Below are 22,903 nucleotides of genomic sequence, written 5' to 3'. Positions count from 1 at the left end.
ATCTTCATGTTAAGATGACACATTTTCAACACACCTAACTTTAAGTGTGATCTTGTCTGTGCCTTCCACTTCTTGGAGTAGGCCATATTGACAAAGTATTGCTTGGAGATATTTCAATATAGTCAAACTGAGAAATGCACCATCCTACAAACGTGACACTCACTCCCTCCAAACAGAGGGAAGCATTGTCCCTTAGTCTCCAGAGGTGACACTACAGTACACCTGCAGTGCCTCCCTGTGCCAGTACTAACAGCATGCACTGATGCACTGCAACCAGCACAACCCCCAGGCACAGCAGTGTCTGCATTAACAAATTAACACAAGAAGTATATAGACAGAAATCTGATACATTAGAACCACATTTTATCACATTTTACATTTTTTATGTTAAAACATCTTTTGTTCTTTTTCGTTTGTTGCAGACTGAAAAGCCAGACCGACGTCATACCTTTGCCTCCTTAGCTTTGCGTAAGCGCTACAGCTATCTGACCGACCCAGCAGCGAGTGAGTTTCCCATTTTTACTTCCATGAAATCTTCAATTGATATTAAATATTGACTTAATTCTAATCAAGTTTAGTGTCAGATGGTCCCTTTATACAATATACATGATATTTTCCATATATCCATAGTGTAGAAACATAGATCCACCTGATAAAACATGATCATCAATCAGTCATCCATGTCACCTGACACATTATGATCCACAATCATTCATCAGTTGACACATTTGCATGGTTTACTGCGTGATATGCTTTGCCCACCCACCCCATTTTGTGAAAAAAAATCTCTTCTCTGTTTCAACTATTTTGTTATTTTACATTTGTGGAAACACTGGCATTGCAACATCCATTTGTTCATTTATCATTTGGAAAAAAAATGTTTTAATTCATGTTGAATAAAAGTATTATTTTGGGTTGTTCTCATTCTTTTAGTGGCCATTTCACTCTTATTGGCTTTGTGATTGTGTGCAGCTGTGTATATATTATTGTGCTAATGGGTTGCACTTTACATTAACTTGCCCTCACTTGTATGTGAGTGATGTTATAGCAGGCAATTTTGTGCAATTCTACACTTTTTGCCATTGGAGTACATTTCCATGCAACCAAAATGACTGTTGAAAATGAATGTTTATTGTATTCAATATTGCCACTGTACCTTGTGCATTATCAGAACACAGAAGTTCTAATCTTCTTCAAAAATGTTAAGGGACTGTCAGTGACTTTTTTCTTCCAGCCTTCTCCATTTGACTAAGGTTTTGTGAAAAATGTATGTTGTTAACACTGAGTTGATATGATTTGAAAACGGTTCACTCATATTAAACTACAAGAGCAGACATTTTAATTATGTCTTAAATTGCAGGTCATACCAGACAGGCATGGTTGGCTGATAGTCCCTTTTTTGTAAAGTGCAACCTCATATTTTTTTTAATTCATGACCAAACAAGTGATGCTTTTCTTTATTAGTGATCTACACTTGTGGGGTCATTTCTGGCATTGAAAATGAACCAAATGAAAGGATAAAAAAACTGTCAATCAAACATGTACAGTAAAAGGCACTATAGCAAAGAGGCAAACAGATTAAGCACATCAAAAGTCAAAGGAATATTTGTGTAGTTTTTTGGTTATCATGTCATTTTTTCTCTTATGTCAAGCATTTTTGTTGCACATGCACATGCTCCGTTGTTTATTACTGGATGTTCTATTTTGTCATCAGTCACTGATTTTAGACCATCACTTGTCATGTCATCCTTGTTTAGATAGTAACTCATAATTTATGAGGACAAAAATAATGTATCTCTTGCTACTTTGATTAATGCTGTTTCTGACTCACTCAAATTTCTCTTTCTGGTTTTTATGTTTTATTTCGAATTATTTTTCTGTTCAATTTTACGTTTGATTCCTTGTTGCTTTTGGTTTAACTTATTGTTGAAGAAACAACTGATCGAAGCTCGCCGAGAACACAGCCTTCTGGCTACCCTTACAAACCTGTCTTTTCAACGAGATCTTATCAGGCGTGGTCGTCTGTTCCTGTCGCCGTCCCTGTCCAAGCCAAGTCTGGGTTTGGCTCCCTCTCCAGTTCGTCATCCAACACGCCCTCTGCCTCTCCACTGAAGTCTGTCTGGTCCATCACCTCTGCCTCCCCCATCAAGACCAACATCCCTGGATCCCCAGCCTCCTCTGTCAAGTCAGCTAGCGACATGGCCTCTCCCATCCGATCTTACAGGACCATTTCTTCTCCTATAAAAACTGTAGTCCAGCAAGCCCAATACCCAGTACAGGTCACCCCCACTCTCCTGGCCTCACCAGGGAAAAGTGTCCCAGACACTGTATCTGTGAAAGGACTGGCAGCATTGTCTGCCAGGACCTCCCCTATCACTGCCTCTGGAGGAGGAAGTGCTCTTCTTGAGAGATCATCCATAGCTATGACCCCACCAACCTCTCCCAAGTCTTCCCTGAACATGTACAGCTCATCCCTGCCATACAAGTCTGTTATAGGAGGCTCTAGTGGCACAGCATCTTCCTCCTCTCCCATAAAAACAGTCCCTGGTCTCTCTTCTGTCCGGTCCTCTGCAGATGCCTCAGGAGGCCCTTCAAGGAGCCTGTTTTCCTCTCCACTTAAATCTAACACCTCTCCTAGTGCAGCAGCTCTAATCAATGGAACTGTGTCCCCTACTCAGTACCGCTCCTCATCCCCAACTTCTCTTCTCACCAGCAGTCTGCAAGAGAGAATACAAGCAACCACCAATGCAGCAACAACGAGCGTCAATGCAGCCTTTGACGAGGTTGAAAAAACATTTAACTCTTGTTCTGCAGGCTATGGCACCTTGAAGTCCTTATCCTCCTCTGCGTCTTCCTCATATCAGTCCATTAGATCATCAGCCTCTAGTTCCCTTTATGCCTCTCTAAGGTCCCCTACTAACTCCACCACTGCTGTGACATCCAGCACAATGACTGTTCCAGTGTATTCCGTTATAAATGTGCTGCCAGATCCCCAGTTTAAAAAGCTACCTGAGGTGTCCAAGTCAGCTGCTGCTCTTCTGTCCCCTAGGAAGACAGTGCCTGCTGAGGTGAATGCTCAGTTGCAGTCTTCCTTTGCCAGAACTCTTTCGCCTGTCAAATCCCCTCTTTTCATGTCCCCTGCTGCCCTCAAATCAACCACCACATCACCACTGTCATCCAGCCAAGAGATTCTGAAGGACGTAGCCGAAATGAAAGAGGACTTGATACGAATGTCAGCCATCTTGCAGACGGATCCAAATTCCACAGCCAATAAAGGATTCCAGTCTAATTCTCCCAAAGAGGCTAAGATAGAGGATGAGGAGCCATATAGGATTGTGGAGAAAGTGAAACAAGATCTGGTCAAAGTAAGTGAGATCCTGACCAAAGATGCTGTCAAGGATGGTAGGGCTTCCGTGGCAAAGAGTTCCTTGGATGACATACAATACTCAAAAGTACCAGTTGAACAACCACCAAGCAACTGGAGCTATCCACCAAGATATGAGACTGTGGTTCCTCAAATCAAATCAAAGACAATACCAGATAGAGATTTCAATCTATCCAAAGTGGTTGACTACCTAGCTAATGATGTTGGTAGCAACTCTTTCTCCAAAATGCATGACTCAAAGCATAAAGCAGATGAGGGCAAGAGGGAAGGAGAGGAGAAGCAGAAACGTGTCCTGAAACCCACCATAGCAGTTCAGGAGCACAAGCTCAAAATGCCTCCAACAAACATGCGCTCCTCAGGATCAGAAAAGGAGATCAGTAAACTAGCAGATGCGCTTTTTGGAGCAGACACTGTTTTGGAATCCCCTGATGACATCTCACATGAACAGGATAAGAGCCCCCTCTCAGACAGTGGCTTTGAGACTAGGAGTGAACGGACACCCTCTGCCCCTCAAAGCGCAGAAGGCATGGGCCCCAAGGCCCTTTTTCAGGATATCCCAATTCCTCCAGTGATCACTGAGACTAGGACTGAGGTTGTCCACGTCATCAGGAGCTACGAGTCCCCAGAGGACAATAAACAACCTGCGATGGAGGATGCACGTGCCGTCAGATATATTGATTCTGAACCTAAAGGACATCTGAATCACACCACGTCGACTTCAGAGCAGAATAAATGTTATCCAATGAAAGTCAGCCCTGAGGAGGATCCAATGGGAAAAGGGATGAGGGTGAAGGAGGAGACTCATATTACCACCACCACCAGGATGGTGTACCACAAACCCACTGGCAAAGAGGCAGCATCTGAGAGGTGTGAGGAAACTATGTCTGTACATGATATCATGAAAGCTTTCCAGTCAGGCAGGGACCCTTCTAGAGAGCTCGCTGGGCTGTTTGAACACAAGTCTGGCAGCGAGGAAACATCACAGAGAGTCCTTGAGGATATCAACTCCAAACCCAAGGTTGAAAGAATAATTGAGGTTCACATTGAAAAGGGCAATAAAACAGAACCAACAGAGGTCATCATCAGAGAGACTAAAAACCACCCAGAGAAGGAAATGTACTACTACCCAGGAAACAGACAGGAAGAGGAGGAGCCTGAAGAATCACTTCCGGGGTACCTTGAGTCCTCCAGAGTGAACACACCCATGTCACAGGAGGAGGACAGTCGCCCTAGTTCAGCCCAGCTCATGGCAGATGACTCATACAAAACCTTGAGGCTACTTAGCCAGCAGTCTGTAGAGTACAATGAGGATGAGTCATCAGAGCTTAGGGGAGAATCTTACAATTTTGCAGAGAAAATGCTACTCTCTGAGAAGCTTGACCAGTCTCATTCTGACACAGAGGAATACCTGAAAGATAGGTCTCGCTTTCACTCACCTGACAGAAGTAGTCACAGTGAGGGTAGATCGAGTGGGCCAAGGACAGAGTATGTCTTCAGGTCGTCTAGAAATGTGTTTGACAAATCTGGGAGAATGGCCAATGTTGATGATAACTTTGACAAACTGACACTTTTGCAGTATTCTTCTGAGCCTGGTAGCCCAAAGCACTCTGTTTGGATGCGTGTGTCAGATGACACACAAAGTAAGAATAGAGAGCAGCTTATCTATGAAGACAGAGTGGACAGGACTGTAAAAGAGGCGGAGGAAAAACTAAGTGAGGTATCTCAGTTCTTTCGTGATAAAACAGAAAAACTCAATGATGAGCTCTCATCTCCAGAGAAGAAATCTCGCAGGTCAGACTTCAGGGAAACACGATCAGGGCCCAGTTCTACACACAGCAGTCCTGAGAGGCCAGCTTATAGGAACGGGGGTAGTGGGGAAGAATGGAGCAGAGACAGGCTTAGAGACAGGTTCGGCTCCAGTGATAGGAAATGTGCCAGCTTACCCAGCAGCCCAGAGAGAAGAGTGCTGCTGCAGTATAACGATTCAGACAAAAGAAAGCAGGGAGATGGAACATCACAGGGAAGCACAGGTGAAGGCCCTAAACCTTTTCAAATGTCATCCTCCAAAGTCAGCGCAGTGAGGCTAAAGTTTGAACAAGAGGCTCAAAAGCAAGATAAGACTCCTCAGTGGGGCCAAAATTCAAATCCTCCTGTCAGGAAACTCCAGGAAAGTAAGCTACCTGTGTATCAGGTTTTTGCTGGTTCAAATATCCCTAAAACACCAGACAGTCCAGGAAACCAGAGGAGAGGCCTAGATAGTGAGTCTAATAAGTTCTCTTCGCCCAAACATGACCCCAGTGGAAAAGAACAGGAAGAGAAAAAGTTGTACAAAACATGGGAGAGCCAAGGAAATGGGAACTATAAACCCCAATCGCCCAAACTATCTCATTCCTTATTGCATGATACAATGAAAGATGGCAATAACAGCGACTCACAAAGACAGGAAACCACCAAGAAAATAATCTACACAGAATATGTTGTCCGAGAAAGCCCAAATAGCAATGGCAGTCTAAAAAAAAACTCGGAATCACAAATTCCTGTTAGAATGCCATCTAATTTCTCAGAGAATCGCCAATCCACCTCATTAAAATTAGATACCTCTGTTGAACCGTGTGATAGGGCAGGGTCTCATATACCTACTTTAGCTAGAAATCGGTTACACAGTAGCTCTGAAGCCAACAAGTCTACTCGGGGGTCATCAGTAGGAAGATCCACCGATTCTTTAGATGGCAGCCAGTCAAATGTAGTGTGCAACGGTGTTGATAGTGACCAAGTAGAGTATTTGGATAAAGTAACCCCTGTAGTTGTCACAGAAGGTTTCAAAGATATTAAACCCTTGCCAGTTTATGTTAGCATCCAAGTAGGAAAGCAATATGAGAAAGAAACAGCCACAGGGCAGCTGGGAACATACAAAAAGATAGTGAGCCATGAGAGTAGGACGGTGCATGAGACTAGGGGTGCATTTTACACTGTCAAACAAAAGCAGCCTCCATCTCCTCAAGGTAGTCCAGAAGATGACACACTAGAGCAAGTGACTTTCATGGACAGCTCTGGGAAGAGTCCTGTTACCCCTGAGACCCCCAGCTCAGAGGAAGTGAGCCTGACCTCAAGAACACCAGAGTCTGTGATAGGCTTCATGCCTAGCATGCCAAGCCCCATCCCAGAAGAGTCTGAGGAAGAAGATGGGAAGACCTTCATCTACAAGGAGCCACCAAAGGAAAAAACTAAGCCAGCTTCCTCCGAGAATCATAATAAGAAACAGGATTCAGGGAAACAAAAGTCGAAAGAGAAAAGAGTAGCTTATATTGAGTTTCCTCCTCCTCCTCCTTTAGAGGCAGAGCAGTCTGACCCTGAGAAGAGGGGGTCGTGTGCTTCTTCTGAGGCAGAGACAGAGATGATGGAGGTGAATCTCCAGGAGGAGCATGATAGACATCTTCTAGCTGAGCCAATCATCAGGGTCCAGCCTCCATCCCCTATTCCCCCCGGAGCTGATGATAGCGACTCCAGTGATGATGAGTCTGTCTTCCATCCCATCCCTGTCAAAAAGTACACTTTCAAGATGAAAGAGGAGGGAGAGAAACACATGAAAAACAAAAGATCTGAGAAAAATGGAAATCAAAAGGAGTCTGGGATCAATGGTGTCATAAAGGGGGAGGAAACAGACTTTGAACAAAATGGCAATGACCAGTCAATCACAGACTGTTCCATAGCAACCACTGCTGAGTTCTCCCATGACACCGACGCAACTGAGATAGACTCTTTAGATGGATATGACCTTCAGGATGAGGATGACGGATTGAGCGAGGACCCTAAAACATCTAGTCTGTCCAATGATGGAAAAACAACCGACCGCTCCTTTAGTCAGTCCAAGCTCGAGGTGATAGAGGAAGAAAAATGTGAGGATGGGGGGGATAATGGAAAGACAAAAGCCAACACATCTGCAGTGAACAACAGTGGAGATGAAGAAGATTATACTCTTGAGGGAAGACACCCAGATAGACAGAGTTTTGCAGAAAACTACTTTGGCTACCAACTTGAAGAGGAGCTGAATTCAACCTTTAAAACTGTTGCCACAAAAGGCCTGGACTTTGACCCCTGGTCAACCAAAGGGAGTGACAGTGAGGGGGTTTTTGATTCCAAAACAAAAGACGAAGACCCCAAGCCCTTTGGTTTATCAGTGGAGGACAAGTCACAAGCCACAACACCTGACACAACCCCTGCTCGAACCCCGACTGATGAGAGCACACCGACTAGCGAGCCTAACCCCTTCCCCTTCCATGAGGGGAAGATGTTTGAGATGACGCGCAGTGGTGCTATTGACATGAGCAAGCGGGACTTTGTTGAAGAGAGGCTTCAGTTTTTCCAGATTGGTGAGCATTCCTCTGACCCAACAACAGGGGAAAAGGGGAGAGGGGGCAAGATCCTGGGGGTAGTTTCCTCTCAGTCACAAACAGGGGAGAGGGCCACAGTAGATGGGAAGGTTATAGACACTACCACAGACAGCAGCACTACACCAACAACACCAGCAGCAACAGCAACAAAATGCAGCCCTGCACAGACTGGCAATGGCACTGGCTATACCGGTACTGATGCCCCCACCTGTGAAGCCATAGCTGAGACTGCCTCCTCATGCACGATCACAGCCTCTAAGGTCGATCCCAAATTACGCACTCCTATTAAGATGGGCATAGCTGCCTCCATAACTGTGAAAAAAGACTCAGGGGATCTCACAGATGGTAAAGCTGAGATGTCAGAGGGTCAGATAGTGCCAGAGTACATCAGCATAGAGGGTCAGTGTGTAGAGAGCCAGCCTAGCAGATACACTGAGCCCAAGTTATCAGAGAGGAGAGATTACCCTACTGAAAACTGCAACAACAACAATAACCTGGAGTCCTCCAGTGTTCAGGCCAACTACATTCAGTGTGGTAGTGTGGTGTTTAATTTGCAGTCCTCCTCTGAGCCCACACTTCAGAAAGCCAGCAGGATAGAAGCACTGTGCTGTAGGGATTCAGAAGAGAGAGTGGAAGAGCGCAGTAGCAATCAAATTGAAGAGCGGAAGAGTGAAACAGTTAAAGAAAGCGAAGTGAAGCAGCCAAAGTCCAGGCTTCCAGTGAAAGCATCAGGGTGGTCATTTCACACGCAGGGAACAGCCATAGGCAAACAGAAGCCCAAACAAGCAGTGACAGCTGAGGTCAGGAAAAGAGCAGAACCAGCCATAGCCAAAGTAGAGCCCAGGTCTAGAATACCAATCAAGGATGTTAAAAAGAGCAGCCCTGCTGCCACAACTAGCTCCCTCATTTCAGTTCAGGTCACCTCCCAGCCAACAAGGGCATTGGCCACAGAGAGAGTCGCCATACAGTTGCCCTCGAGGCTGCCGCTGAAAGACAGGCATCAGGTCAGCAGTGTCACAGGTGAGACAGTATGTAGACAGAACAAACAGGAGAACCCTAGCGAGGTTTGTAAGCGCACCATCGAGTACTTTAAAGGCATTAGCGGGGAGACGCTAAAGTTGGTGGACCGGCTGTCAGACGAGGAGAAAAAGACGCAGACAGAACAGTCGGAGGAAGACAGCACCTCCCGGAGCACCTCTCTGTCGGACGCCTCCCAGCCTTCCCAGCCTTCCCAGCCCTCCCAGCCCTCCCGCTCATCCAGGTCTGGTAGAGGTTCGAGGGCTGAGGCCGGGGCCGCGTCCGTAAGGGCAAAGGCGGCGGCGACGGACAGGGCCTCCGGCAGTGAGAGGAGCAGGAGGAGTAGGCGGACTGGTGGGAAGGAGGGCAGTCAGGGACTCACGGGGTCTCGAGCGCCCCCCGTCGCGGAGATCAAGCCTAGTTTGTAAAACTTTCACACTATGTTTAAAATACATCTATATATTTCTATATTTCACTTTTAGTTGCATGACATCGTTGTGATCGTTTAATGGATGGATTGACTGGAATGCCTGTGGCGTGTTTACATACTATTCTCTTCAGAACAGTAGCTGTCATTTAAATTTCATTTTTATCATTGATGTACTGTGTACTGTACTGTCCTTGTTGCCAGATTCTCTTTCTTCTGTTCCCCTCTCTCAACCCTTTTCAATCCCCCTGTGGTAGTATGAGCATGCCAGTAGTAGTGACTGGTCCACTGGCACAGCCAGTCCCTTGTCTGACGACTCCCCAGTCTGTCTGTCTGTCTGTCTGTGCGGGGTGGCTACTGATAAACAGAGTTATTGTAGCAGTCTGTTCTTACAGTAGGCTATATTCCATGTTATCAGTTGTGTCACTTGAACTAATAAGTGTTAGCCAAGAACACACAAAAGGCTGTCCGCATGTTTACATAGTAGTCTAAAGTAGAACTTTCCACCCTAGACTTGTAGAACTACATGAGTCTGTTGTTGAGAGTCATGTTATGCTTTGTTTTGTGTGGTTCTTATGACAGTTACTGCCTGCCTAGAGGATACAGACCCACAAACATTCACAGAGCACCACTTACCCTATTAACATACTTTAGTTGGTCATAATGTGTCTAGTGCTATTGATCCTTTTCTTGCCATCCTGGGGAAATAAATTAACCTTGGTCAGCTATATTAATACAGTAAAGTATTGTTTGCTGATCATAACAGAATTCTATAAACACAAATCTATAGGTCTATACACTGCATATTTGAATACAATGTATTTTGGAGATATTTGATTATATTTTCAACACAAGCATGTTGTGAAATTGATGATATCGACAAACACAAGTGGCCAGAAAAGGAAAATGATATACATATTTATTTTTCTATTACATCAGTGTGTAGGGGAAGAAGAATGTGAACTGTGTTGATGAATCATTGTCCTCTGCCTCCCCAGGTCCCCAAAGTCCCTGTGAGCGAACAGACTTGCGCATGGCCATTGTTGCCGATCACCTAGGACTCAGCTGGACAGGTGAGAAAAAATGCTGCATTACTATCTCTGTCTCTCTCTCTCTCTCTCTCTTTCTCTCTCTCTCTCTCTCTCTCTCTCGCTGTGGCCCTTTCCATCTTAACATTTTTCACATCATTGCCCCAGCCCCTGTTACTGCTTTCATCCAGTGCCATCTACAGGCTAAAAGAATGCACTGCGCAGCGTGCCAGAAGTGCTGTTGTCACTTAGCCCTTAACAGGGAAACATAAGATAAGACCAAAAAACATTTAATGAGAAAACAATCAAGATTAAAGCCTTCTCCTGTTTTCAGAAAAGCTTAGAAGTTTGAAGGAGGTGAAGTCATTGCCCTTTTTAAATTACTGAAATTAAAGTCTGCCTTATTAATTACAGGATTTCACAGATTTTACAGGTCAAGTGAAATTCATCTGAGGACCCAAGCTCAACATGACAGAATTTTCTTTTTCCTGCAATCTGCGTCTTTGCAATACAGATGAATTGTCAGACATTGATATAAATGCTTGGATGCTATAATGTGAGGTGCTATTTGTGTCCATCACAGAGCTGGCTCGGGAGATGAACTTCACTGTGGATGAGATCAACCACATCAGACTAGAGAACCCCAACTCTCTGACAGCACAGAGCTTCATGCTGCTGAAGAAATGGGTCAGCCGGGAAGGGAAAAACGCCACTAGTAAGGCTATCTCTATTTCTGAAAATGTTTCTGCTTTTTTTCCCCATCATCTTTCTTTTCTGTCTCCCTCCCTCTTCCCCCTCCCTCTTCATCTCTCTCTTTCTCTCTGTCTTTCACTAGTTTCAGTCTCCCTCCTCTTGCTTTAAGGCTCAAAGGCTCATCACCATGAGAAGTTGAGCCTCCATTTCTAGTTCCATAAAATGAAGTCCTTTTTACTGTGCTGTTTGAAGTCTATCTGGGTCAGAGTACCTCCCCCATCTATCTGTCTTCCTGTCTATCTTGCCTCTTTCTGTGTGTGCTTCTCCCCCCCTCTCACCCCTCATCTTTTCAGACTGACTGACATTGAGGATACTTAAATTAAACTCATGATAGGGCAAAGCAGCTAGATTCCTGATGCAGCTTTATTAAGATTCAGAGTGCTGCTGCTTGCTTCTGGCTGAGTATGAGGGAGGAGGAAGCTCATCGTTCCTTTTTACGCTTGAAAAATCCTCAAGCACCACTCAGGACAAGATGCTCAAGTGCAGAGAACAGTCTTATGGTCTAGATCACTCCATCCAAGAACAAAAGAACAAGGCTTCTTTTACTGCAGTCTTGTTTGAAAAAAATCTCTGATACTCCAACATTTTTTATATTTATTGTTCTCAGCACTAACAAGATTGGGATGAGCAACTGTGCTCATTATACAAACATTTTGTCATCTTTGGTCCAGCTAGCTCAATTTGATTTGTTTGTTTTTTCTCCTTGTCCACAGCGGATGCCTTAACTGCAGTGCTGACCAAAGTCAATCGGATGGATATTGTGACTTTACTGGAGGGCCCGATATTTGACTATGGTAACATTTCAGGCACGAGAAGTTTTGCCGATGATAACGCTGTTTTCCGGGATCAGGCTGATGGTAAAGTTTAGCTCTGTCTAGCTGACCTCTTACCTCTCCCTGCTACCTTGTGTTTTTTTGTGCTCGATAAGCTAGCAGACCATTTTCCCATGCATGGATCACAGATAGTCCTTGACCTAGGTTTAAGTGTATTTACAGTGGTGATCTCTAGAGAAGTTGATTTACTGTCAGATTTGGACTGATCTTTGTTTGGGTAACTGGCTCCTACAATTCCCAAAACCCATTCCTTTGCTGCTTTTCAGTGGTGCTATGGGAATTATGGTGTCCTATTTTAAACTATGATATAGTTTTCCTTCAGTCCTTTTCAATCTTGGCTACAGCCATTTCTGAATAGCGCTCATCTTGAGTGTGAGCATGTTACCATGCACTAGATAAAGGCTAGACCTGGTCAGTTAAGGAAATTGATGTCCATTCACCTCTTGCACTGATTGGATTTGGCCTGTGTTGAATTGACCACAACACTTGAATAACATGTTCAATGTTTAAATCAAGTCTTGCTCAGGGTGAATGCTCCTCTACAAATCACAGTACAGTATTGTACCTAATTGTCACAAATGAATTATATCCACTGTTAGAATCCCATTCTAACCAAATGCATGCTGTAACACACTGCTTTACTTGTTCTTAAATGATCTGTGACTTCAGTAGAAATTACTGTTTAGTGAGCCTTTGATTTTCTCCTCATGCATGACTAGCGTGATTACCCTGCAGAGTCTGCTCTACTCTGTTGATTTACTTTAGATCTTTTAGTTCTCTTAGTTCTCCTCCAGTTCCTCTGAGCCTTCCTTGATAGATGAGAGAGCCTCTCCCTCTGCGAAACCAGACTGCCTCCTCCTCCTCCTGTTCCTCCTCCTGCCTCCCATCACATCCCCCCAGCAGTATCCACAACTGCTGATAACAGCCCATAACAACTCTTAACATATTAAGAGTCATGTGCTGCTGGTATCTTTATGTGCGCCCTCTCCTTACCCACCTACCGTGTGCCTCCCTCTCTCCTCTCCCTCCTCCTCCACACATCCCTCAGTAAGTCATCTCATTCATTGTCTTGTTCTGCAAATATGTTTTACATTGGCCATTCTTTTATATGTCTATCCTTTCTTTTTCCCCTTTTTTCTCTTTTCATTTTTCATTTCTCTCTTTATTTCCTTTGTGCAAATTACTCCCTCCCCAACCCCCATCCTGACACCCCCGCCCACTCCCCTCACCCCTACTCCAGCACTCCACTGCCACCCCTTTTCCCTGCGCCGCTCTCTGAGTTACGAGTCCTCCATTTCGCTCATGGACTTGGCACCTCCAGCGCAGTTTGAGCCCCTCCAGTTCAATCTCACCTCCCCTCCTCCCTCATGCCACTGTCTCACCCCACAGTCCCCCCCTGCTGACCCCCGTCAATCCACTTCCTTCCCTTTCTCGCCCCACCCACCGTCCCCCATCCCACTCATCACCTCACCTTTACCCTTCTCCCCTGCTCCTAACTCTCCTTCTCCATCACTCATTCCTTCATCAGTCGCATCCGTCCCCTCTTCTCCTACCCCTGTCCCATATTCTCCCACACTCATCCCGTCATCTCCCACGCCCGCTCCAAACCCTTTGCTGCCAGAACCAACCACTGGACCCTCTTCTGTCACACCATCTGGATCTACCCCCGATCTGTCTTCTCATAACACCGCCCTTTCCGAACCTACAACCACTCCCTCCTCTCCCACCCCTAACCTATCTGAACCCATCACCACACCTGTTTCGTCCATTCCCACCTCACCCCCACCTGGGCTATCGCCCTCTGTCACCAAGCCTCTAAGCCGAGAGTCTTTTGGGGTCCAGCTGACCACCCCGTCCCGCCCTGTCTCCCCTCTCTCCTTGGCTAGTCTCCCTCCAGTCTCCCCCTCTGGATCCCGCTGTCCCAGCCCCGGTCCTTCCTCCCCTCCTCTCCGCTCCCTGTCTCCCTGTCCTGTCTGCCAGCATACCTACGTGTCCTCCACCTCCCCCCCTCCCTCTCGTCCCTGCATCCGTATTGACCCCTCCACCATGGAAATATTAATTTAGCACCTACTTTATCCCTCTTCTTGCTCCTTCTCTTCCCCCTATTATTCCTCACCTACTCTCATCTCTCGTATCTCTAATGTGAGCATGTAACTGAACACCCACGCAAATATTAATCATTTACATGCATCCCATTGCACCCTACATGATTAATATGGCCTTATGTCACTAATGTGTCCCACTTTCAATGTCTTACCTCACCATAAACACTGCAAGTGATTGAATATTTTTAACAGCATTAAAAAACAGATAACCAACTTGCCAGGTAATACTACTATTAAACCTGACATTAAGTATGTGATCACTTTCAAATTGAATATGTTTTTGTTTTCATTATGATTTTTTTTGTTGGAATATGGCGTTCAAACATTATGTAGTACAGTGTATTTGTTGCCATATTACCATTATGGTGATGATTCATTGTGGCACCCGTATCACTGATGAAATGTCACCATCTTAGCTAGTGGTTGCTTGGATACATGCTTTACACTAGTCTCTGTGCCATTGTCCATGTCATACGGTGCATGTGTTAGGGGGTGTGTGTGTGTGTGTGGCCGTGTGTGTGTTATATGCTCTTGTCTTGTGCTTCGATGTGTGTATGTCTCTACATTTGTCATCCTGTCACCAACAGATTATCAGAGCATTCTAGCGGAGCTGCAGTCCCCTGCTGCACTGCACTCTGACCCCCACTTCCTGGAACCTGAACTCCCTGTCACCCCCAACCCCACCCTTGCCCTCCATCACCATCACCATTACCCAGACCCAGACACCCCCATGCCAGCCGACCCCCAACCTCAGCCCCTGCCCTGGAGCCCGGAGATAGAGCCTGGTAGCGGGGAGCCAGACAGCCCCCCTAGGAGCCCCCCCAGACCCTGTGAGCTTGCCCTGTCCATCCCAGCCTTTGAACTCCCTGATCCCGTTCCCCCCACAGTCAGAAAGCCCTACATCGCTCTGAACGACCAGCTGCTTTTGAGCGAGGAGGAGGACAGGTCTTGTCAAGAAGCGGAGCTCAACCACAAGCCCAAGTCACACTCCTCCCCGGAGAAGTGTGAGTTAGACAAAGACATGGCCTACTCCACATCTTCCCCTTCATTATCATCAGCATCATCAATAACACCTTCATCACCTGAGATAGCACAAAAGGCGGAGGGAGGAGAGCAGACAGGTGCGCCGAATGGGGTACCAGAGGATGTAGGGATGAACAGAGGTGAAGAGGAAGTGACAGAAGAGATAGAGGAGGTTTTAAGGATGTGTGCTGCAGAGGTAGTGGAGGGAAATGGAGTAGTGGAAGAAGGGGATGGGCAGGAGTGGATTACAAAGGTGGAGGGGATGGATGAAGCTGGAAAATGTGAGATAATGGCAAATGACAGGCCTAAGTTGGCAGAAGAAAATGACATTTTGCCGGAAGAGAAGGACGAGGCTGCAGAGGAGGGGAGAGATGTGATAAATGAGCAGCATATCCTTATACAAGATGGCAACAATATGGGAACAGCCTGTGAGGTTGAGGGGGTGATAGAGGTGCAGAATCTGACAGAAGAGGAGCATAATCTCGTAGAAATAGGACATGAAGTGGAAGAAAGTAGTACCACAATAGAAGCAGAGGCTGTCTGTAAAGTTGTGGAGGAGAGGGCAGAGGGTATTGATGAAACAGGCGAGGTACAGCAAGAGGACGAGAGGGGTGAGGAAAGGGTCTGCCAGGGTGAGAGAATGGAGGATGGGGATGGAGAATTGCAGTTAAGGGGTGAAGGAGTGTCGGACGGGGATGGAGAACTGCAGTTCAGGGGGGAAGGAGTGTCGGACGGGGATGGAGAACTGCAGTTCAGGGGGGAAGGAGTGTCGGGCGGGGATGGAGAACTGCAGTTCAGGGGGGAAGGAGTGTCGGACGGGGATGGAGAACTGCAGTTCAGGGGTGAAGGAGTGTCGCATGGGAGTGAAGGAGTTGTTGAGGGGGCATCAGAGGGCGGTCAGGCAGCCGAGGACCAGGCTGCAGCCGACCTCTCCCCTCAAGCCTGGGTTGTGGCGCTGGGGCAACTTCAGCCCAGTGAGTCTGGATCCAATGAGGAAGAGGAGGATGGAGACGGAGACAATGAAATGACAGAAGAGGCGTTAAGGTCTCTGTTGGAGGAGGTGAAGAACGAAGAAGGCTCAGAGGAGGAGGAGGAGGGCGAGGAGATGACCGAGGCCAGGGTTCAGGAGATTCTCAATCAGGTTGAGCAGGCAGAAAAAGACTTGTGTTCACTTCCAGGTTGGCACAGTGAGTCATCCAGCGTCAATGTGGAACCACCCACGCCAGGCCGCAGTGTCAGCTCGGACTTGCTCGACAGACGGGAAAACAGGTACACTCCTTTTCAGAAAGCGTGATTGCCTATTTTGAAATTGCGTTTAAAACATCCATTAGAAAAAGTAGCGCTTCAAACAGAATGAACCCTTAGATCTCTGAGCATCTTGTCAGAGTGTCTATCAGTACTTTGCTTTGCTTTACTCTGCAATCTCAATCCTCATCCCTTGTCTCTCACCCCACAGCCAAGAGAACTCCAGTGACTCCATCACTTCCTCGTCCAGGGGCGAATCAGGGAGGAGCCGGCAGAACGGCGACCACTCACAGCACTCACCTCAGGACGGGTCACCGGAGTCATCTAATGGCAGGAAGGAAGAGGGATCGCTGGTGTCTGAGAAGAAAGTACAGGTAATGACACATATTATGTTTACGGTAATAAAATAAATAGATTAGAATAAACAGACCCTAATCTGTAGTTATGAATGTAGAATATAAGCCTCTTTCTTTTCTGTAGCTACTAATGTAGTATTGGATGGAAGTGTATTTCACTACTATTCTGTTATTACAGGGACACACATGGAGGATTCAGTATATCTGTTGCATCAGTTGTGTTAATGCAACATAAACTCCAATGATGCTTTATTCCAGGTGTTTCTTTCTTGATACAGCCGACCATGGAGCTGTAGGACACCAGTCTCCCTAGGAGCCCCCCCCCCCATAATACCAACAAATTCTCTCACTACTAACAACTTCTCTCACCCACACATGTACTTGTTCCCCCTCTGACTCCTTCCATGTGTTTGTGTAATGATCTTGCAATGCCTTCTCCAGCAGCGAGTTAGTGTAGAGTCTGGCTCAGAGGAGGAACAGACTGTAACCACCAGAATCTTCCGACGCCGGCTCATTCTGAAGGTACCCTGCTAGCCTGGAGTGGAGGCTGGGCCGGGCCTTAGTTTGGTTTGGTTTGGTTTGGTGTGGTTTGGTTTAGATTGGTCCAGGCAAGGTACAGTCAAGGGTTTGACTCTGGTGTGCATTTCAGTGGTCTTGCTTGATATACTGATAGTTAAGCTGAGCTATGTGCGCGTCTGTGGCTATGTGTGTGTGTGAATGTGTGCACGCACATATGTATGTATGTATGTGTATTTATAGATACATTTGTGCATACATGCATTATTGTGCAAGCCTTCAGAGCTCATGGTACCTCATTACCATACTGTTTAGATCGGCTGGTTGAAAGCTAACCTAACATTCAACCTCTTTCCTGCGTGGATGTTCTTCTCTCTTTTCAGTGTTGTGGTGGTTAAGGATACAGGGTTTTGTTTGCTTGTGTTTGGATCAATTATTTTTGGGCCTGTAGTCATGTGCTAATCACAAACACTTACAGGGAGAGCAGGCGAGGAATATCCCAGGCGAGTCTGTGACAGAGGAACACTTTATCGATGAAGATGGTAACCTCATCAGTAGAAAAGTAACGTATAACATTTCCTCCTTCTCCCACTCAGCTGTGATATTCTACTTCAAATTAACCCATTACCGAGAGAGTAATGTTTCTTATTTTACCCCATCTCTATCAAATCCTTTCCTCCTTTGTCCATGTCCTTATACACTTCTGGCAGGTAATCAGGAAGGTCATCCGGCGTGTGTCTACTCCCACGCCAGAGGACCAGGGAGGGGACAGGGGGCTGTGGCCACGAGGAGACCCCTGGCCCAGTCCCATCCTGCAGGAGGAGGAACCAGAGGTTGGCATAACAACAGCAAATAGGCATCATGGCTGCCTTTTGACGATGTTCCTGGGTTCAAAGCCCAATCTAGATGGGGTGCTTGGGATATCCCTGTCCCCATTATCTCATTAAGAATCAGTACTTGTGAGATCAGAACCAGTGTGAGGTTTAATGTTAATGCAAAAGGCTTAAAGCTGGACTCTGTAATATGTGGGACTCCAACAGAGAAGAGTGTCACATCCTAATTGAGACACAGTAGATTCACCTGATTCACTTGCAGGAAATCACTCAGAAAGTGATGGCTGAATGGCTGAACTCCACCTTAGGTCAGAGGAGTGAACAGTTTACTGATGTCACATTACATGATTTCTGGGTGTTGAAGTCTTCAAAATTCAAACAGTTACCTCCCAGTGCCGTTTAGGGCTGCCAATGTGCAAAATTGAGTGCAGAGTGCAGCTTTAAGTCAATCATTGGCATCTAGGGAAGGGGACCAATTGGGTTTGATCCTGTTGCTAAAGGGGTATAGATGATTTACATATTGCCAATAACAATATGTATAATATTTAGGTTTTTGGATAACTGTCTTCATTATCCCTCTTCTGAACAAAATACGGTGGATAAATAGAGCCCTTTGGAGTGCAACCTCAGAATGGCATGTTGTGTTTTGACTCGGTGTTGTTGGTGTCACCATTGTGTTTGCGTAACAAAGAGGATGCTGACTATGCTCCTCTTGACTGTGTGGTCTTGATGGTCTCCTACTACAATGCTGGTTCTAGTTTGAACTCATTATAAATGACAAGCGTATAACTAATTAGTTAGTTGTATGACTAATCGATGCGGTAACTGCTGTGAAAATATAATCTGTCTCTTTCATCTCTAAAACTTTGCAAAATAACAACATTTTTCTACTTTCAGGTGTTTGGTTGGTGTGTGGTTTGGGCCATAGATATCTTTCTAACAATAAAGCTAATGCTAACATTTGCTGTGTTCCACTGTGTTCAGATTGCTGGTTTCAGGTTGCTGTTCCTAAGGTGTGTGGTGTGTTGCTTTTTCCTGTGTCTCTCAGATTGCTGTTTCAGGTTTCTGTGTTGGGTTACAACTTGGCTGCCCCCTCTCAGAAGATAAGGATGCCACGTCTCAACTATACTTCTGTGTGTGTTTGTGTTTTCTAGCAGGGAGAAGGAACCAAGAACAGCAGGAGAAAGGAGGAGAGGAGGTCAGGCGATAAGAAGCTCCACTCGTAGGGATGGTTGGTTGTGCTCTGCCAGGTAGCTTGCTATCCTTCAATGAAATACACTCTGCATAGTTCCTCCATTTTATCCTCCACATGCATGTATCAATATGGTGCATGTGCTGTATGCGTTTGTCCATTATTCTTTCAATTCACAGCTTTTTTACAGCTATTTTCTACCCTTGTCCTCCCTATTCTACTTTTTTATATTCCATATTAGATTCTGCCATACGGCACTGCTCATCCTCACCCTCACCGCTTTTACCTACTCTACTGTCCTCTACTCTGTTGAACTCTATTGACCTCTATTCAGCCCTACTGCACTGCACTCAATTCCTCTCTACTCTGCTGTACTCTTCTCTACTGTTCCACTAGTATTCCATTCAGGTCCTGCACTCTGCTCAATTTAGCTCTAATCTGTTTTATTCTCTACTCCAGTCCCTTCACTCTACTGTACTCTACGGCACTCTACTCGTTCCTGCTCTTGCCTTCCATGTGCTTCACCCCACCCCACTTAGCTGCTCTGTCCCACTGCCACACAGACTCAGCGGGAAAGGCTGACGTCTGAGCCTGGTTGAGCTCCGGCAGTGTTTCTGCCTTTGCGTGTATGTGTGTGTGTGTGTGTGTGTGTGTGTGTAACACAAATACAAAGGGAACCAGAATGATGGGCAGAATGCACCTCAGCATTATGTTGCCCCACTGATACCCTCTGTGTCTCTCTTTGTCCACTAAATCCCCAACTCAGGACAGCATTGTAGTATCCAAAAAGACTGTGTGATCCCATTGGCCAGACTGTTAATCCCTACTGCTGTTCGTCCGTATGTTATGTGTGCTGTGAATCATTCCATCTAAACAGAACTGACTAAGAAATAATATGCCACTCCTCTGAAGCCTGGTTTGAGCAGTGAGTTTCTATGGTAACAAGGCTCACCATAACAACCCACAGACCATCAGGTCTTGTCATGGTCTCATCATTGTGTCATACAAAAGAATGGAAGATCCTGTCAGTTATTTGCCCTTTAAAAAGTCTCTTCAGACAGTGAAAAATATATTGAAATAGTCTGTTATGAATGAAAATTCCCACTTTGGAATTGGATTTGATAGATAAATTAGTATTTGGAGTATTTCCCTTATAAATAATGAACATTTATAGACATTAGGGAAAGGTTCACTTTTATTTTTGTTTTATTAAGATATTTCTGCCAATATCAATCTAAAAAACGTGTCAAACTATTACATTAAATGTACCAGAGTATGTGACACGTTATTTTGTGTCTTCCAGATGTACAGGAACCATGTTACATGTTTCCTGGGACTAAACATTACAGAAGACTGGAAAGCTCAAGTGTGAGGACTTGAGGCAAGGGTGCAGTGTGCAACTGTCTGCTTCAAACGCATGGTTTCCAAGCGAGAGGACTTGACCCGTCTGACTTTAGCATGAGCATGAAAATCTCACTCCCCGTCAATCAAAGGACCCTGGGAGGTTCTCACTTCCTGACTGTGGACCTGTGGATGATGATTCTGCTTCCTGTTTTGTGTGACCCAATACGTGCCATTGGTCCACTGGTGTCGTGAGAGCTTTTGAGGAGCATCGTTTGTTGTGACAACGAAAAAGACTCCGTTACAGACAACCACACAGGTGCAACTGTGACCAAAGATGGCACAAAAGCTCAATCCAAGTGGTGGGAGAAAAGAATGAAGTAAACAAAATCACACACAAAAAAAATCAAATGGAACACTTCTGATCCAACTTCAACACTCGCCTTATAGTTTTTTCTTGGACCCATTGTTGTCAGGATGTAAATTGTTTTGGGTTGTTTTTTTCCTTCCTTTTTAAAACTTAAACTAACACAAAGGCTTTTTTCTGTATATAAAATTACAATGTGTAAAATTCTTAAAAATGATAAGTTACTGGTTGAGAATGCACTGAGAAGAGTAAACTTTTCAAGTGCTTTCAAAATTTATTGAAACGGTTCCACTTTTAAAGATTTGAGTGTAACTTCACATGTTCTTGTATAATTAATTATTATAGCAGGTATAATGTTTGTATATGAAAAAAGCTGGTTCGATTTTAACAGAGGAAATTTCCAGAAAAATCTTCTGCAAATTTCAGTAATTCCCAAAGTGGGAATGGATCTAATTCTGCAAAAGCAGCCTTTCAGAGTACTCATATTTTCATGCATGCTGTTCACATTATTTTAAGTACAATTTTTACAAGTTTGCAAACACTGTATTCAAATGAAGAATAAAACCCTTTATCTGTGTACACATATAGCCCTAACATTTGTCACCAATTTTATATTTTAAATTTAAAAAGGACACCATTAAAGCATTTATCGTGTTGGGGATGAGGAAACAGTATGAAAAAAAAACGTTCTATAGCTTCTTGAGGGTTTAATGTCTTGTCTGTCTATGTAAAACCGAAGGGCAGCTTCTGCTACAAGAAAGAAATAATCTGAATGTAAATGCTAGTAGGCTGGCTCGCTGTAAAATTATAACTGTATTGTGTGTATTGGCTATAAGGTGTAGGAGTCTCTGTACACTGTTAGACTGTTTGTAATCATTTTAGCAGTGTGTCAATTTGGTTTTCTAAAGGCTGCTGTGGTATTAATGGAAAACTGGGGCATTTCATTTTGGGTTTTTTGGTGAAGTATTTCCTTAATTTAAAACCTACTCACATTAAGGACACATAAAGACATTATTTGATTGTAGCTCTAAATAGCATATTGTATGACAAAAACACTGGATGGTCAAAACAATTATTTAAGCATTAAATAAATTGTGTTTAACTCTGAAACTGTGTGATCTTTTTAGGCTTGAGAATCTGTATATGCAGTGTCGAATAGAATTGTTTTCAATAGCTCATTGGCAAAAATTACTTTACATTAGGAATTCTCTTTGTATTGGTTTTCATTAGATGCCCATGTAGTTCAAGTGTGGTGTTCTACTGGTGTGATGGCTCAGTGTGCTGATGTTTATGCTGTGGACATGAAAACTATGTAAAGGACTTCGTTTTTTAGGCAAAGGAAGTCAGGTAGGGTGTTGTATCACATCCCCTTATCCTATTATGTCAATCAGGGGGTAGAGGATCCTTTGATATGGTTGAACTATCAATTTTGTCAATTTTGTTTGATATGTGTTTTCACCTGAGCAGATTTTTCGATGTACAATTCTTACTAACAGAGTGAAGCCATTGAAATGTAACTATTCTAGCACTTTGGTTATTCAAGGTCTTCTTTTAGAGGCTATAGCAGCAATGATGCCACCACAAATGTTTCAGACGTCTTTAAAAAATCAATCTAAAAAAACAAAATAAAAATGCATTGATTTCGCAATCAGTTGTTTCTGTTCTTGTTTTTGTGTCATGGCACATTTTTTTAAATTATGTGAATATTTTATGGGCAGCAGGGTAGAGGCATAGTGAAGAGGCAGGCCGCTCTTTAACCAGAGTAACACGGCTCTAGGTCCCAACTCAGGAAGCATCTACCCTACTGAAGTGTCCTTCAGCAAGAAGCCGAATCCCCACCTGTGGAGGGGGGGCAAGAAAAAAGAGTTTCCCTATGAAGTATCCCATTATTATTAGTAGTAGCAGTAGTAGTAGTAGTAGTAGTAGTAGTAGTAGTAACAGTACTAGCAGCATTCCATTGGAAATTAATAAGTAATAAACAAATCTATGAGCCTTCTCTTACAAGGGTAAAATAAACCCGCTTTCACAGCAGCCCCACCAAAGTTTTGGTTCCCATGTTTCAAGGTTTCATTTATTTACATGATGTAACCC

At 44.7% G+C, this 22,903-nt stretch overlaps 2 protein-coding genes across 2 annotated transcripts in view; both read left to right on the top strand.

Moving 5' to 3' along the window:
* The window catches only part of LOC139644876 (ankyrin-3-like), a 103,603-nt gene extending 81,171 nt beyond the window's left edge, over nucleotides 1-22,432 (top strand). Inside the window, exons 35-45 of the mRNA XM_071520405.1 lie at nucleotides 423-504; nucleotides 10,219-10,293; nucleotides 10,832-10,963; nucleotides 11,715-11,858; nucleotides 16,141-16,231; nucleotides 16,419-16,581; nucleotides 17,005-17,085; nucleotides 17,558-17,641; nucleotides 17,790-17,912; nucleotides 19,067-19,162; nucleotides 20,408-22,432. Of these exons, the coding sequence (XP_071376506.1) occupies nucleotides 423-504; nucleotides 10,219-10,293; nucleotides 10,832-10,963; nucleotides 11,715-11,858; nucleotides 16,141-16,231; nucleotides 16,419-16,581; nucleotides 17,005-17,085; nucleotides 17,558-17,641; nucleotides 17,790-17,912; nucleotides 19,067-19,138 (1,047 nt within the window). The 3' untranslated portion in view covers nucleotides 19,139-19,162; nucleotides 20,408-22,432. The remainder of the gene's footprint in view (nucleotides 1-422; nucleotides 505-10,218; nucleotides 10,294-10,831; nucleotides 10,964-11,714; nucleotides 11,859-16,140; nucleotides 16,232-16,418; nucleotides 16,582-17,004; nucleotides 17,086-17,557; nucleotides 17,642-17,789; nucleotides 17,913-19,066; nucleotides 19,163-20,407) is intronic.
* On the top strand, nucleotides 3,210-8,800 carry LOC139644874 (ankyrin-3-like). Its single transcript, XM_071520403.1, has 5 exons — nucleotides 3,210-3,402; nucleotides 3,637-4,804; nucleotides 6,005-7,959; nucleotides 7,999-8,385; nucleotides 8,706-8,800. The coding sequence occupies exons 1-5, from the start codon at nucleotides 3,210-3,212 to the stop codon at nucleotides 8,798-8,800; spliced, it is 3,798 nt and encodes a 1,265-aa protein (XP_071376504.1).
* Nucleotides 22,433-22,903: the final 471 nt, after the last annotated feature.

The sequence above is a fragment of the Centroberyx affinis genome, unplaced genomic scaffold, assembly GCF_046629955.1.
Source record: "Centroberyx affinis isolate AG114_WGS23_722 - 3 ecotype Tasmania unplaced genomic scaffold, CSIRO-AGI_Caff_v1 ptg000801l_1, whole genome shotgun sequence".
In the NCBI taxonomy this organism is placed as follows: Eukaryota; Metazoa; Chordata; class Actinopteri; order Beryciformes; family Berycidae; genus Centroberyx; species Centroberyx affinis.
This window is presented reverse-complemented; position numbering and strand designations above follow the sequence as displayed.